This window comes from Leucoraja erinacea, chromosome 9 (assembly GCF_028641065.1).
Source record: "Leucoraja erinacea ecotype New England chromosome 9, Leri_hhj_1, whole genome shotgun sequence".
In the NCBI taxonomy this organism is placed as follows: Eukaryota; Metazoa; Chordata; class Chondrichthyes; order Rajiformes; family Rajidae; genus Leucoraja; species Leucoraja erinaceus.
The window spans coordinates 31,443,844-31,462,057 of NC_073385.1; the positions used below are offsets into that span (position 1 = coordinate 31,443,844).

The following is an 18,214-nucleotide window of genomic DNA, read 5'->3' on the forward strand; positions in this document are numbered from 1 at the left end:
TCAGAGGAGGCACGCTAAAATGTCATATGAGGTACTAAAAGCAAAAATTTGAGCAAGAAATCTTTGCATTTTTAATTTCTCATGAACTGAAAGATTTTGTTGCCGATAAGTGTCTTTACAGGAATGATTGTACAATCTCCGTAAAAGCAGCTTTGTTTTTTAGTTTCTATGTTTAAGGTCATTTTGCAGAAGAGGTAATTGTCGGAAGATTCATACAATTCATTTTGATCCTCCAAATAGCTCAGATTCAAGAACATGCTGTACTTGTATTTTTGCTATACAAACTTTACAATATACAGTTATAGAGGATTTTCCAAAGCAGATTTTTTTATTAGACCTGTTTCTATTTAGAGCATTCATAAATAAGGGCAGCACAGCGGCTCAGTTGGTAGAGTTTCTGACTCATGGGCCAGAGACCCAGGTTTGATCCTGCCCTCGATGTTGTCTATGTGGAGTTTGCATGTTCTTGCTATGACCGCATGCTTTCCTCCTGGTGCCCCGGTTTCCTAACACATCCCAAAGGCGTGTGGGTTTGTAGATGAATTGGCCTCTGTAAATTTCCATTACTTTGTATGGAATGTATGATAAAGAGGGACAACATAGAACTAGTGTGAACAGGTAATTGATGGTTGGCATGAACAGTGAGCTGACGGGCCTGTTGCTATGCTGTATCTTCCAATCAACAACTTAATCAATCCATAAATTCAGAAAAATTAATTGGCTTGAACATAAGGATTATTCTTTATAAAATATTAATTCATGATATTTGAAGGAAACAGGATAAGTAGAGAGGGAATAACAAATGAAACGTCCCCAAAAGAGAGTCCAAAATTCATGCAGACTAAAACATGCAATAAAAACTTTAGATAATAAGATGCATTTAGGGGAAGAAAAGCAGTAATAATTTGCAAAAATAAAACATTATATTCATACTTTACCTTTTCATATTGATAAATTAGCATGCTATTGTACCTATTTATCACATTTGTTATTTCTATGACTTCCTTGTGTTGCATGTTAAACTCTGTAAGTAGTTTTTTTGTTATTTGGAATGGCTTGATGAGCTTTTCAGTGTAGTTAAGGTTACAGATAGCTTATCTATGAGCATAAAGAATCTTTATAATCTTCAGTATTCATGTTTTGAAGTACTTGGACCCTAGTAACAGTGCATCTTCATCGTTGAAAACATCAACAGGCACGATGCCTTACAATGCTATGTACTCTAGTAATCACAACTTCTACTGAAGTGTGGATGGCCGTTGGCTCGCTAGGAGCTCATCTGCCCTTTGACAGGTCTTGTTTTTGGTCCTGCTGGGGGTCTACAGCCCCCTCCTTACCTGGCAAACTAGGTGGGGGAGACGGATTAGTCGCCGGCTATCCGACCATGGAGCAGGTAGCACGGGATTACATGCTACCCGTAGCGGGGGGAACTCCCCGCGGACCTGACTTTTCAACTATTATAGACTTTTCAACTGTTCTGCTCCCTGTAGAGGGTTCAGGTGATGAAGCTACCCAAAATGTAAGACTGAAATTTATTGAATTGAAATCATTTGTGCTAGGTGCCTGCCTGTAATCATACCTGCAATGCAGTCTGGATATTATTAGTCTGCCGTTGCCATGGTTTCACTGTTGACACTTGTGTGGTTAATGGTGTCGACAGCTTACAGTCAGCCATCTCCTGGCAAATTGAAACAATTAATTTATTATTTTATTCTGATCCATATTTCTAGGTTAAGATAATGCTTTCCTACATATAAGGCTCTGAAATCACCAATATGGAACATAGAGACATAGAAACATAGAAAATATGTGCAGGAGTAGGCCATTCGGCACTTCGAGCCAGCACCACCGCCATTCAATGTGATCAAGGCAGATCATCCAAAATCAGTACCCCGTTCCAGCTTTTTCCCCATGCTCTGTTCCTATAGAGCATTAGAAAAATGTCAAAACATGCCCAAGAAAATGCGGCACTATAGCAATAATAAAATAATTAACTACTGTTGCAAAAAAAAAGTAATCGAAGCCCAGTTATGTAGATTCACTCCTTCCACTGACTTGTCAGGTGTAATCAAGAGCTTTTGTTCTGGCCTTGATATAGGCGTGAATGTGTGTTCCACTATTTTTATTTAAAATTGCAGAACCTTTTTTTTTAAACTGTTTTACATCATGCAATATTTATTTTACATGATGATATTTTATATTATGATATTTTACATCATGATATTATATTAGCTTCCAACCAGCTCCTTCGGCAACATTTATATGTGTTGGAGTGAATGTTGATCCAGAAATCTGGTTTATCAGGTGGTCAAGAACAGCCAAGCAAATTTGGAGTTATTAAGAGTGAATGAACAGGATAAAATGGCAACTTTGTGAATATTATTTTTTGAATGAAATATAAAACCAGTTACATTTTGCTCATAATTTTGAATTCATAAGTTTCAGAGTTCTAGAAGCAGAATTAGGCTATTTGGCTCATTAAGTACTCTGCCATTCAACCATGGCTGATCTATTTTTCCCTCTCAACCCATTCTCTGCCTTCTCCCTATAACCCCTGACACCCTTATGCCCCTGTCCCACTTAGGAAACCTGAACTGAAACTTCTGGAGACTTTGCGCCCCACCCAAGGTTTCCGTGCGGTACCCGGAGGTTGCAGGTGGTTGCCGGAGGTTGCAGGTAGTGGAAGCAGGTAGGGAGACTGACAAAAACCTCCGGGAACCGCACGGAAACCTTGGGTGGGGCGCTAATGCCCCTGTCCCACTTAGGAAACCTGAACGGAAACCTCTGGAGACTTTGCGCCCACCCAAGGTTTCCATGAGGTTGCAGGTGGTTGCCGGAGGTTGCAGGTAGTGGAAGCAGGTAGGGAGGTGGACAAAAACCTCCGGGAACCTCCAGGAACTGCACGGAAACCTTGAGTGGGGTGCAAAGTCTCCCGAGGTTTCCGTTCAGGTTTGGGGCATCAGTGGGACAGGGGCGTTACTAATCAAGAATCTCCGTCTTAAAAATATGTTGCGAAATATTTCTCAAGTACTTGATCGTAATCTGTTGAAACAGCATTAATTTGTTTAAACAGCATTCCTTTGGGGCCCAGATGTTTAACAGATATATTTTTAGACTGCTTTTTTTTAATTCAATATTCTCTCGACATAATCTTTCCAATCCTCTCCTAACCCAGTTTTATTGTATTCTTTTTAACTTTTATCATACCTCTTGGAAACTATTATTTCTACAATGATACCTTGAAACCTGATTAACCTCTTTGTCAATGACATACATTCACATTCTCCAGCTTCCTTAAATGTACAGCATGATATACCAGTTTCATTTCCTACTAGTTCATAGCTGATATTTCTAATATAATCCCATTGTTTCTGAGCAAACTTCTCTCAAATTGGACCTTCAACTTCATTATGGGCACTATTAACCACATTTGGCTTCTTGATATATAAATTGATTAATAATTGGACCTGGAAATATCTCTTCCCTTCCAGCCATACAACCATATCTAGTACAATTAATATCTTACAGAATAGTAATTCTGTTTTTTTCTATTTAGTTAACTGCTATTTATTAACATTCTGTTTCTGTTGTAATTATGGAAACTGTAGCACAGTCCCATTAATATAGTAATCCCTTCACAGAATCATATAATTGTTTGAGGATGTGAAGTGCCATTTAGTCCATGTTGGCTCTTTGTTAAGCGATATGGTCAGTACCGTTGCACTGTTCATTCCCTGTAGACCTACAAATTAATTTTCCCAAAAGTGCTGAAAGTCAGCCATCTTTAATTGCTTCCTGAATGACCCGGGTCAGAATAGGTATTTGTTGAAAAGGAATCAAATATTCAATTCCCTTCAGGCTCTGAACAATATACACATAAAGAAAAGTGTGTAATCACGTTTCTATGATGTTCAATTTCACCACCAAAGGCACAGATGCACTAAGTACAGAAAACAGGCCCTTCAGCCCATCAGGCTCATGCCAACCATCAAATCCTATTTACCAGCACATGGTCCATAGCCTTCGAATCATTGATCATTTAGATGATCATCAAAATACTTCTTAAACTTTGTGAGGGTATCTGCCTCCACCACCCACTCAGGCAGTGTGTTGCAGATTTTGAATTTCTTAAAAATCTAGGTAGATTAGTTTACAAGCCAATAGTATGAGCATTAAATTTTCCAATTTTAGGTAACATCCTCCCCCATTTTCTCCCTCCTCCCTTCTTTGTGCCACAGTTCGCACCCAATTCTCTGACTATCCTGCCCCACCTTCCCCCTTTGCCCATCCCCTTTCACATATAGCCCTACCTCTGGCTTATTATTCATTCCTTTTCTTTCCTTATCTGACACTCTTTTGTCTCCTATGCATTTTTAACCTTTGTCCACCCATTTGCCAATCAAACCCCCTCTGACCTGTATCTAACTCTCACTTGCCAGGCTTTGTCCCGCCCCCATCTCTTCTTCAGCTTTCTCCCTCCCATTTCAGTCAGGTCTGAAGAAGGGTTCTTCAGATTCAGATTCAACTTCAATTGTCATTGTCAGTGTACAGTACAGAGACAACGAAATGCAGTTAGCATCTCCCTGGAAGAGCGACATAGAATATGACAATAAATACATCTATTTACATTCATACAGTCATAGTGTTTTCCTGGTGGGAGGAGTGACGGGGGGGGGGGGGGGGGGGGGGGGGGGGGGATTGGCAATCACCGAGGTACATTGCTGAGTAGTGTGACAGCCGCCAGGTGTGTGACAGCTGGTCCGGCAACGGAGAGACCTGTAGCGCCTCCCGGATGGTATGAGGGTAAACAGTCTATGGTTGGGGTGAGAGCAGTCCTTGGCGATGCTGAGCGCCCTTCGCAGACAACGCTTGCTTTGGACAGACTCAATGGAGGGGAGTGAGGAACCGGTGATGCGTTGGGCAATTTTCACCACCCTCTGCAATGCTTTCCGGTCGGAGACAGAGCAGTTGCCATACCATACTGTGATACAGTTGGTAAGGATGCTCTCGATGGTGCAGCGGTAGAAGTTCACCAGAATCTGAGGAGACAGATGGACCTTCTTCAGTCTCCTCAGGAAGAAGAGACGCTGGTGAGCCTTCTTGACCAGAGTCTACTGGAAATATCACCTTTCCATGTCCTCCAGAGATGCTGTGAGATCTGCTGAGTTACTCCAGCACCTTTTTTTTGGTGTGGTATTAAACAGCTACCATTTTATTATTACCCATTATTCAATCAGCATTACAATTACCCTGTTTGTTAGGGTAAATAGGCAAATATGTACAGCCTTTATCACTGACAATTTGAAAATGTTTGTTTTGTTCATTTGGATTGAATTTCCAGTTTCATCCATAAACTGAATCAACTCATTCAGTTGAGGTCAATTGAATTGAAGTTATTTCATTTGTAATCTCATTTACCAATGTTATGTCACTTTGTCAATTACATAAGGAAAGTGATGATCTGATTGGAACCGCTGGTGCTCAATCCTTCGAGTAGTTATGAGGCTCAGCTTCGGCAAGTGCATTTCAACCTCCCATATGGAGTCCAGCAGCAGCTCAATTTTGCTGGATTTCCCAGCTTTATGCTGGGGAATTTATTCTCAGATTCTATGCCAGGACTTTGATTGATCTCTGGTACTTCAGGATGTTTTAATGTACATTGCCTGAGGTATTGTTCTCTCTTGCTTCACAGCACATTCTAGATGGTGTAGAATGACAACAACATTTTATGTAATTTTGAGTTATGACTGATAATTTCCTTCTTTATCTCTCTAGTTAAAATGTAGCTAAGACACCTGTAATAATCAACTCATCTTGTTGCAGTCGTGACGTTTTTTTAGCCAAACCATGGAATCTTTCTTGGTCTCTGGTTAACCAGGATGACATTTTTCTTTCTTCCCAAAATAAAAATATTTTCCACGGTATAAATGTGACATTTAGCAAATATTGAGACTGCTATATCTGGAGTTACTCTTGCATTTGTGCAAAGGTGGCCTGTATTCATTTGGTTAAAATTGTAAAATTGAACCAATAGACATTATTATTATTATTATTATTATTATTATTATTATTATTATTATTATTATTTGAGTATAGAAGCTGGGATGTAATGTTAAAATTGTACAAGGCATTGGTGAGACCAAATCTGGAGTATGGTGTACAATTTTGGTCGCCCAATTATAGGAAGGATGTCAACAAAATAGAGAGAGTGCAGAGGAGATTTACTAGAATGTTGCCTGGGTTTCAACAACTAAGTTACAGAGAAAGGTTGAACAAGTTAGGTCTTTATTCTCTGGAGTGCAGAAGGTTAAGGGGGGACCTGATAGAGGTCTTTAAAATGATGAGAGGGATGGACAGAGTTGATGTGGACAAGCTTTTCCCTTTGAGAATAGGGAAGATTCAAACAAGAGGACATGACTTCAGAATTAAGGGACAGAAGTTTAGGGGTAATATGAGGGGGAACTTCTTTACGCAGAGAATGGTAGCAGTGTGGAATGAGCTCCCAGTGGAAGTGGTGGAGGCAGGTTCATTGGTATCATTTAAAAATAAATTGGATAGGCATATGGATGAGAAGGGAATGGAGGGTTATGGTATGAGTGCAGGCAGGTGGGACTAAGGGGAAAAAAATTTGTTCGGCACGGACTTGTAGGGCCGAGATGGCCTGTTTCCGTGCTGTAATTGTTATATGGTTATATGGTTATTATTATTATTATTGCATTGTTATTGTTCTTTTTTTTCTGAATGTTGTTATATTATTTATTATGATTACATATTCTGTTGTGCAGCAGCAAGTAAGAATGTCATTGTTCTATCTGGGACATATGACAATAAAACACTCTTGACTAATCTGAGACAGGCTGCACAAAACCAAAATCTGCACAATAAGCTCTCCATGCTTTGTCTCAAACTGCCTACTGTACCGCCCAGTTTAAATCGAGATAAATGTTTCATTCTTGGTGTACCAATAATCTACTGGGAGTAAATATTTTATTTTACTCATTTTACCCATTAGCTTTTCTAATCCAATTAGCACAGATTTGCTTTTGTCAAAAAAAGACCCAAAGTGCTGAAGTAACTCAGTGGGTAAGGCAGTGTTTTGGGAAAACATATATAGATGACGTTCTTGGGTTGGATTCCTTATTCAGACGCCAAACTGTTTGTTTTCTCGTCAAAGCTCTCTTTCACATCTACACATTGTTACCACTACTGTTCCTCCCAAGGATCTCCCCTTCTGTTTCTTGTCAAGGTATTGTCCCTTAGCAATGTCATTCTATTATCCACCACTGGTGAGTCACCCAACTCGCCAAATTGTCCAGGTGATTGTCTGTCAGGCAATTTCCAAGCTATCCTTTTTGATTCTAATTACAAAATCCATTCCATTGCTCCTGATTTAATTCCTCTCCCTGGGAGCTGCCTGAAGCTGAAACAAACTATTGGCAACCTTGGTGTCATATTTCACTCTAAAGTGAACAAAAATACCATATATCTGCACCATACTAAGACTGTTCATTACCCTGTTTGTGGCATTGTCTGATTTGACTCAACTGCTCCTGAGTCTTCCTTCCATCCCAGAGTTGACCACTCATGTTCTACTTTCTTTAACCAGAGGCCATCTGGTTACAATCTTGCTGCCCACATTCCTTATCGTTACAATATCTTACAATTCTGTAAATGTCTGAGCTATTTGCACTCTCTGTATCTGTCCACTTGATCATCCCAGAATATATTTTCTCCAGTCCTGGTAGCCCGTTGGTCAGTTGCAAAAGATCCCAATTTCCACATTTACATCCCTGAGGTTCACATCTCTTTTTTGACCTTTATGTAGCTCCTTGAAATGTCCTCTTTAATCCGGCTTTTGATCATTTACTCTATTATCTGCTTTTGTGGTTTGACTGCAGATTTTGTTCATTTAAAAAGCATGTGAAGTTCCCGGGAAATTTTCATTGTGACCTTCATGGCTCAAGATATTTAGTGATTGTTACTGATAATCCTTTCATGACTAAATTTCCTTTTGTCTTTCTAGGCATGCCGCGGATGGACAATGGTGCTCCACAACCCGCAGACTTGATTATCAGCAGGTCACATCCTACCACAGTAATAACCTCAGTTCCTTCATCTCCTCGGAAGTCACAGCCAAAGGTGAAAAAACCCAATATCGCCGTCATGCACATGAAGTCTGAGAAGAAGGAACCAGTCAAGCTAACTGTACAGGTAAGATGCATTTTGTACTGTGCAGCTACCATGCTTTACAGCAGTGAAGACAGCAAAGCTTGTGTGGAGGAGAAACCTACGAGTACAGATTTCCCTAATGCACATTTGAATATTGTGAAATGTGAGGTCATGAGGAGAATGTTGAAAATTGTGGGATGTGAGGAGAGCTGATCGGGTATGTAGAGCCACCAAATTATTGGACATGAACCAAACACCTTGCTGTTCATGACCCACAACCTTTCAGTCCATTTGCCTCTGATTTGATCCTTCCCTTTACCAGTGGAAATAGGTGAGAAAGCATCAGGATTGATATATTGAAAAATATTTCATTTTCCAGCTCCCTCCAGCTCATCCGTCCTTCAGGATTAAAATTTGCCCCATTATGTCAGTTGGATTGAAAATAATAATAACATTTCATGTATTCTGATTTTAGTTGAATTGAATGCTTTCTCTTGGGTAGCACTGCCCAGTAACTTCCTTCTAAATCAGTGAAACTAGATAAACATAAATCAAACAGAACTTAATTATTAATTTGTAACATGCTGATGTGAATTGATTCTTAATTCCATCAATTTTTAGTCAAATATGTATGTGATAATAATGTCCATAAAACTATTTAATTTTTGAAATATAATAAGGGATTTTGGGGAAAATCCAAACAAGTACAGATTGTGTTGACCCTAATTGTGCTCAACCCAGTTTATTCCCTCCACTCGCTCATTGTGCATTTATTGCCACACAGAAGGACCAATACAAAGGAGACTGCAAGAGGTGGTGTGACTCACGAAGTGCTCTTCAAAACATCTAAAGTACTAAAAATGTTCAGAAACATAACATAAAACAAAATCGAACATATCACTTACCTGCACTTAATTTTCCATTCATGGTTAGCAAACCCATTCCAATGAATGGTGACGTGCTCCACTTGCCAGCAACGACTAGTGTAAAACTGCAGATTGGACGCAAACAGCACCCTGTCCCCTCTGGTCAATATGATTCTGTTCTGCTCCTAGGTCTGACACTGAGTCCAGGGATAGAGTAGGAGGTCAGAAATGACAGCATCTGACTCCAGTTCATCTCCGTTGCAATGTGCAGGGTTGAAAGTCAGGCAAACAAATCCATAGGGAAGTAAATATCAGTGTAAGGAACCACCAGCAAAAGATAATTAATTTTAAGTCCATTAACTTTCATACCTTTTCCACCAGTCTAGTCTTCTACAGATGCCAACCTGTAGAACTAAACCAATGTTCATTCTTTAAATATATTTTTTAATTTGACTTTAAAATTATTTTAAAATGTTTTGTGTTTTCTGCATAAACATTGAATGGAAATTATTTTTGAAGTATGTAGAACATGCCCAGGAAATTGTTGGACATTTAGTTTTACACAGCAACTGGATAGGTGAGAAAATCATTATTGTTAGAGAAAATATAACAAGCATTTGCAACAATGGAACGGAAAATATAATCACCAACAAATCAAGTAGAGATTTCAGAATGATGAACATGTGATTGATGCGATCATTATAGACTATGGTGAAAATGTATTATTTTTATTTTTCAAAATTCAGAATAATTCAGAATAAAAATATAGACAAAACAAAAACCATGCAAAATTCTTAATATATTCTATACAATCAATATTACAAGTGTTATGTCCAGTGTGTTAGCTCCTGTTTTTCCACAAAACACTCTTGCCACTGATGTGGCCCTCTTGAGGTGATAACCCTTCCCGTGTTAAGCAGTGTTCCTTCCAAACTCAATGCCTTGGTGTCCATCAGCAGAAAGACCCTAGACTGTGATTCTCCCTCATAGGGGCTTTGCTTCTGCTGCACCAAGTTTCAGTTTGTACGTCAGCAGGTACACCTGCAGTCTGGAACTGACGGGCAAATAGCCAACCGTTCAAAAATCGCTTGGGTGTTGTTATACATTAGTGATTTTTGGTATTTCTACAGATCAATAGCAACTCTAGAACGCTCAGTCTGATAAATTATAATTAATAAACTTTAAATCGAATTTGACAAGAAACAAATACAAATGACAAAACAAATAATAATGGTTTATTTTGACATAAAAAATAATTTTTCATGATGACAGAATTTTCAGAAACTCTTACAACTTAGAATATCCATTTTCAATAATTTTGTTTTTTGCAAAATGACCCATTGTCTTATTCTCAATGTATCTTTTCTTCATATAACGGGTAATGAAAATGTATCCACAGGTGTTGCCGAATATGGATATTGCTAGTCTTCCTAGCATCAGTCCAGCAGCAAGCCAAAGGTCAGCCAGCCCTGAGCTGCAACAGTTTGCACCAGCTCTGAAACAGGTACCTTTGATGTCAGTGTCTTTAAATGTTTTTCTTTTTTGATGGTACAATCCATTTATAGAACATGGAACAGTAAAGCACAGGAACAGGCCTTTCAGCCTACAATGTGCCGAACATGATGCCAAGTTGAACTAATCGCTGCCTGCACACAATCTTTATCCCTCATTCCATGCATTTCCATGTGCCCATCTAAAACCTGTTAAATACCACTATCATATCTGCATCCACCATCACCCCTGGCAGCGCGTTCCAGGTACCCACAACGCTCTGGAAAAAAATTGTCATGCACATCTCCTTTAAACTTTGCCCCACTCACAAAGCTATGCCCTCTAATCTTTCACATTTTAAAAAGGTTCTCACCATCTACTCTATCTTTGCCTCTCATAATTTTATATAGCTATCAGGTCTCCAACCTCTGGCGTTGTAGAAAAAACAATCCATTTTGTCCAACCTCTCGTTAATTGCCCTAATAGGGTAAGCATAATACCCTATGATCCAGGCAGCATCCCAGCAAACCCTCTTCTGCACCTTCTCGAAAGTCACCAATTCCTTCATGTAATGGGACGACCAGAACTGCACAATACTCCAAATAAGGCGTAACCGGTCTTTTCGAGCTGCCTCATGACTTTATGACTCACTATATAGTATGTTTTCCTTTTTCTTCGAAATATTTACTGAAATTAATATTTGGATGACATTCCACTTAAGAGTATACATAGTTAATAACTTATGGAAGCTGCCTTTTATCTCACAAAAAGAGCTGATGTCAGACCTCATTGGCACTGAATATTAAAAAAAGTTGTTGAAATTTGTAATAGCATTTTGATGAACAACATTTCTGTGGTCGGCTGGACAAAACTGTGAAACCTGTTCAAGAGAACTCGACTGTTGTGTTTGCCTAGTGTAGAGAGAGCTGCTGCTATTGCTCACGACATAAAGTTTTTCTATAGACATAGAAAGTTTTGTTTGTCTAATTTAGAGATCAGCTATATCAGCCACAAATCAAATCTAGTGAGTTTGGATACAAGAACAAAAGCGTAAGACCATGTACCCAGTGTACGAAAGTGGTTAAACTACTTAAATATTACAAGAATATAAGAATATATCATTCTCTTTTGGACCCTGGATGATAGTGATATTTAAATCAATGGGACGAATCCTCCAGGAACAGCTCATGAACCAGGCTGTTACTAATAATGCCCTAGAGACCTGCAGGCCTTCTTGACTCTGGTATTAAAAACTGCTGATGCTGGAAATCTGAATCTTGACCCCAACGGGTCTTACCGTCAAACATGATGGTATTAGAAGGTTCATGTCACTTGGTCAATCATTAGAGAACCAAATATGCATGTTTAAGCCGAGAAAACGTAACCAGTAATTGTGAACGATAAACCAGAAGATATTGAAGCTCTCCCCTTCAATAAACAAAGTATACCTCCTAGATTGCAATTCTAGGGTACAATTTAGAATGGGGTACTGAATTGTGAATGATCAGCCATTCTTCTTCTTATCGAGTCCACACACAGGATTAGAAGTTGTTCAGCCAGAGCTGAACACACCTCTCGGCATCTGCATACAATGGTGTCTGTCTTGTCGCTTCTTGTGCTTCTTGTGCGTGGTGGTGGAAAGATTGGTGGAAACAGGGCCGCGACGTGAATGCTCTTTCCTTGACCCCGAATGATCAGCCATGATCACATTGAATGGCAGTGCTGGCTCGTAGGGCCGAATGGCCTACTCCTGCACCTATTATCTATTGTCTAGAGAACAACTGCCTTCTATTCTGTAATTTATTCATGCCACACATAAGCCATTGAAATGCCAGTGTGTGTTTCATCAACGGCCTCACAGGTGGAGAAACATCCATAGGTCAACTACTTTGATGTGCTGACCATCTTAACATTGTAGCTGTCGAAGTTGAATGGCACAGACGGCACCATCACCACCAGCTATTTACTCCATGTCCTATTACAAACCATCAAAGAATTTTAAATGGCTTGGATGATTTATCTTGCAGGATGCTCAATGAGTGATTAGCAGAGACGTGAGCCAGAGACGTGTTCCTTTGTAATTGTTCCTTCCAGCCAGAAATTGTTGAATATTCTATCCTAAATATGGGACAGAGAAGCTCATTGTATAATCAATCTGAACTTTGAGGCCAGAGTAACTTCATAAGGCTGTATACACAAAAGGTTAGACTTTATTGAGATTTTGATGTACATGCACTGTAATTCTTTGTGCTAGGATTGTGGAGAATTATATTCATGCTAAAGCTGGCATGCAGCAGAGTCCTGTGTAACAATGTGTATCAATGGTTGAGACAATATCTCTTGATGGACAAAATGAACCTGATGTCTGCCTTCTGTCAGTGACAGATTTCTGAGGTGAGAAATGAAAGGAAGGCATTAGAAGTGCTGGGCAATTTTTGCCAATCCTAATAGCTGTGCAGTTGTGATTTGTGCTTTAATCGAACAATTATTCCTGCATGAAAGGGGAGCTGGGTTATACAGTAGTCGAGAATTCTGTTCACCAATTTGTTGCAAAATTGGAGAATCTAAATCTATTGGCATATGTCACTAGGCTCACATGGTGATTGTAATCATCATCTTAACAAGGCCAGTCATCCGTTTTCTACTGAGGAAACGAAGGATTTGAATCATAGGAGTTGTGATGTCTTAGATCATATATGAATTACAAAAGAGGAGGTATTGGTGGTCTTAAACTGCATTGTTGGGGGGAATTGTGTTTTAAACATTACCCACAATCTGCCTTTCATGTGGGTCCCAGTTGCTCTCTTAATTGCAGCTCAGATCGTACAGACAAAAAAAAAACCTCTTAGAGCAGTAGTGAGTTTCTCATACAATTCGGTTTATCCAAGACCTTAACAGTACGCATTGGAAAACACTCTGAGAGAGAACCCAAAGTATTTCAGAGATTCACAGCACCCACAGCCGCTTTTATTCTGGATTTCAATGGTTACATGTGGATATTAAATTTTTGAAATAATTAATCAGTTATCAATATTTCTTTGTAATCATTCATCCTTCTTTTCGCTCCCCTAGTTTCATCAGAATTAATTAAAAAAACATCCTCTTATTTGTCTGACAAATACATTAGATGTGATAAAGAACCTGTTAATCTCATGATTAGTTTTATTGGCCTTAGCCTTGTTTACAACTATCTATGTTTATCTTGTAGCGGCGCCTGCTAGCACACGCAGATATTGAACCCGGTGTTCGGAAGCCGCGGTCACGTGACTCGGGAGGGGCTGTTGTTTTCGCGCGGTTTGTCCCTTGCGCGCGTTAGACAGCGATGTGGGCAGACGTGTCTGATAAACCTGTATGCTGCAACTTGAGCTTTCGAATAAAGTTTTGTTGAAAACTCCAGTGGTCGTTTCTCAGACCGCTAAAATCTCTACTCCCAACTAGCTATGCCTTGTAGTCTAAACACCTCTTAAATCTATCTGTTGCCTCTCCTAACATGACCTTTAAGTTACCTTCACTATGTTGGCCTCTTTTTCCATCATGCTTCCCCAGTAGGTATGCCCTTTGGTTGTACATAATACAAACCTACAATTTTGCTTATAATTTCCATCATTTCGAAATCATGCATTAAGGTAGATAAATGCTTAACCAACTGCATCCTCTGATCTTGTGGGGAGCTAGGGCGGAAATTGCAGAGGCCCTTGCAGAGATATTTGCATCATATTTAGCCACAGATGAAAGCTGGAAGGTGGCTAATGTTGTACCGTTATTTAAGGGCAAGCTAGGAAACGACAGGCCAATGAGCCTGATGTTAGTGGTGGGAAAGTTGTTGGAGGGATTCTTAGGCACAGGATCTGCTAGCATTTGGATAGGCACAGACTGATTAGGGATAACTAGTATAGATTTGTGTGGGCAATCATCTCAAAAAGCTGATTGAACATTTTGAACAGGTCACCAAGAGGACTGATGAGGACAGGGTGGTGGACATTGTCTGTATGGACTTTAGTAAGGCATTCAACAAGGACCCACAAGGTAGGCTAGTCTGGAAGGTTAGATTGCATGGAATTGAAGGTGAACCAACTAAGTCGAATCAAAATTGGCATGGAGGAATGAGTCGTAGGGTAGTTGTTGAGGGTTATTTTTCTGATTGAACGTCTCTGATTTGTGGAGTGCCACAGGAGTCAGTGCTAAGTCCACTGTTGTTCATTATCTACATTAAAATTCAGATGACAACAGAGTTAACATAGTTAGTAAATTTGCAGATTACATCAAAATTGGTGTTATAGTGAACAATTGGGAAAGATATCTAAGATTACAACATAATCTAGATACATTGGAAAGGTGGGACAAGGAATAGTAAATAGAATTTAACTATGACAATGGTGGGGTAAAAGAGAGGGTGGGACTTTTTTCTCTGGGGGGGGGGGGGTCTCATGGAGGTGTGCAAGATCTGGAAAGCGAACACTCAGAGTCTATTTCCAATCTTAAAAACTAGAGAGCATTGGCTTAACCTGAAAGGGGAGAGATTTAAGAGTGACATCGGGTGGGCAATTTTTCGATTGTGAGGATTGTTCGTATCTGTAATGAGCTGCCAGAAGAAGCTAAAGAAGTGGATATAATGACCACTTTTAAAGACATAGGGTCAGATATATAGATAGGTTTGGTGGGTCAACTGCAGAGAAATTAAACGTATAGAATGCCACATTGATCAGCCTGGACAAGGTGTGCTGAAGGGCACTTTATCACGCTGCATAGCTCTATGACTATCAATTTTAATCCAGTCATGCAAGAAAGGACCTTTAAAAAATGGAGGATCTAGCCATCCTCTTGACACAGGAATCCCAATGACTATCATTTTAAGAGGTTAAAATTCTATCAAGATGCAATTTGTAATATTTTGTGCTATTGAATGGCCACGGTTTATTATGATAATCATTTCTAAATTTCATTTAAATCTGGTTTGAGCAGGAAGCTGCCATGCTTCCCTGTCCACTGTAGGAAATGAAAACAGGCCTTTATTGGAAGAGGGATTAGTGAAGAAGTTCCTTTTGTTGAGCAGGGTGGAGTACTTGTTCAGGACTGGAAGGAAGATTGTTTCATCTGCCTCTGACTTCTCCCAGCTCTCCCTTCCCACAGAACCTTGTGGAAATCTCTCACCATTCCTCCCCTTCCCCTGATGACAGCTGGAGGGGTTCTGTTCCACTTGCAATGTGTATTCAGTTGAATTAAAATAGCTGGGACGTCAAGTTTAGGTCTGCAGTTAATCCAACTCGCCCAACTCCTGTCCAACTGATGTTGTTAAGCTGGAAAGAGTGCAGCCATTGAGGATGTTGCCAGGACTTGAGCTGCAGCGTGTGGTTGGGAAGGCTAGGACTTTGTTCCTTGAAGTGCAGGAGGCTGAGGGGTGATCTTATAGAGGTGTATAAAATTATGGGGAATAGATACATTGATTGCACAGTCTTTTTTCCCCAAGGGAATAAAGAGCCAGAGTACATTAGTTTAAGGTGAGAGGGGAACCATTTATTAGGAACATGACGGATAACTATTTCACACAGTGAGTGGGTGGGCATTTGGAAAGATCTGTCGGAGGAGGTAGTTGAGGCAGATACTATAATAACATTTAAAAGACACGTGGACAGTTACAAGGATTGTAAAGGTTCAGATGGGCCTGGGCCGAACACAGGCAGGTAAGTCCAACGTAGATGGGGCATCTTGGTCGGCAGGGGTAACTTGAGCCAAAGGGCCTGTTTCCCATCTGTTTGTCTCTTTGACTAAGTCCATTGAGACCTAATATTAACCAGCAAAGGTATATGCCACAATGCACCCATTTCATAAGAGCTTCTATAGTATTCCTTTTCCTTGATGGTGATGAATTATTAATTTGTTTGTTGCTCATGACAGCAGAGTATTTATGACACATGCTGGATACAGTACAAACTTGGTACTCCAATATGCCAATGTGATTTACTGTTTGGATTTGAGCTGTAGGCTATTTGCTGTATCTGGTGTCCTAGCTAACAAATGCACCAGTTAATAATTGTTTCCATCCAGAAGGAATGATTGTACAATTAATATATAATCATAGCTTTTCATCTGTTTCTTGCTTTTTATAAATGCCCATATTTTGCACGGTTTTGGGTCATAGAGAGAAATAGCATGTAAACAGGTCCTTCGGCCAAGCTTGCCCATGCCGACCAAGGTGCCCAATCTACACTAGTCCCACTTGCCCAAATTTGGCCCATATCCCTTTGGCCTATATCTACCTTCATACACATTGGGGCATTCAGCACTGCCTCAACTGTAATATTGACCACCCTCAAGACACTTCCATTGCCTGCCCCAAGTTTCTCATATCTTTCTCCATGGGGAAAAACAGAGGAGAAATACTCATTGAGGAAAAATATTTCCGCAAACCTAGAGTTTAATAAAGAAAGCAGAGAAAATAGAATGCTTGAAACACAATATTGCAGGATTCGTTGTTGTGATGCCATGCCTACAAAATATTTTTAAATTCTTAAAGTTTGTTGAGTCTGCAGGAGTAAAATCAAATTAAAATATCGTATAATTTCATTGCTACTTTAAAGATATGTGAATCTATCCATTCCATTTCTCCCCAAATACTAGACTGCTTTGAAACTAACTGTAGAATTGCTTTTAAATTTGACTGTTCCAATACAAATGGGTCTCAAGTGTGTTATTCTTATTGTAAATGTATTTTTTGTTGAACTGTATGTGTTGATATATATTGATATTTCAGCTAGATATTAGCATCAGCATCTACATTAACAATTTGGTCCCTGGAATTGGATAGTGTACAAATGAAAAATGCTGTGTATCGTTGAAAGGTTGCGATGTCACTCAGGACCATATGCTTGTTAATTGATTATTTATTTTACTGCATACCTATCTTTTGTCACCAATTGTCTGCAATGGAGGCGATATTTTGCTTTGAAGAGGTCACCAAGAGGATTGATGAGGGCAGAGCAGTGGACATTGTCTATATGCACTTTAATATGGCCTTTGGCAAGTTCCCACATGACAGAATGGTCCCACTGGCAGATTAGATTGCTTGGAATCAAAGGTGAGCTGGCCAATTGGATTCACAAAATTGGCTTGGAGAAAAGGACTCAATGGGTAGTTATGTGGGTTGTTTTTCTAATCAGTAGCCTGCGACCAGTGGTGTGCAGCAGGGGTCGGCGCTGGATCTCCTTCTGTTTGTTATGTACATAAACTATTTGGATGATAAAGATGCCACCAAAATTGGTGGTATATTAGACAGTGAGAAAAGATATCAAAGTTTACAAGATCTAGATCAATTGGGACGGTGTGCCAAGGAATGGCAGATGGAATTTAATAAGTGTGAGGTATTGCACTTTGGTATGTGAGATCACGGTAGGTTTTACACAGTGAATAGCAGACCCTGGAAGAGTGTTGCAGAACAGAGATATCTAAGAATATAGGTGCATGGTTTCCTAAAATTAGCGAGTCAGGTAGGTAGTGTGGTGTGGAAGGCATTTGGCACACTTGGCTACATTGGGATGGGTAAAGTTGGAACATCATGATGTAGCTGTTAAAGTAATTGGTGAAACTTCACGTAGATACTGTGTGCAGTTCTGGTCACCCAGCTGCAGGAAGGACACCTTTATGTTCAAAAGGGTGCAGCAGAGATTCACCAGGATGTTAACTGGGCTTGA

The 18,214-nt window shown here is 39.7% G+C and overlaps 1 protein-coding gene across 3 annotated transcripts in view; it reads left to right on the forward strand.

The window, feature by feature from the left end:
- kiaa0586 (KIAA0586 ortholog) overlaps window positions 1–18,214 on the forward strand; it is a 378,726-nt gene that overhangs the window by 201,197 nt on the left and 159,315 nt on the right. For all 3 annotated transcript variants that reach the window (XM_055640495.1, XM_055640493.1, XM_055640494.1), the window contains 2 exons: window positions 8,024–8,211; window positions 10,435–10,539. In XM_055640495.1, coding sequence (XP_055496470.1) covers window positions 8,024–8,211; window positions 10,435–10,539 — 293 coding nt within the window. The remainder of the gene's footprint in view (window positions 1–8,023; window positions 8,212–10,434; window positions 10,540–18,214) is intronic.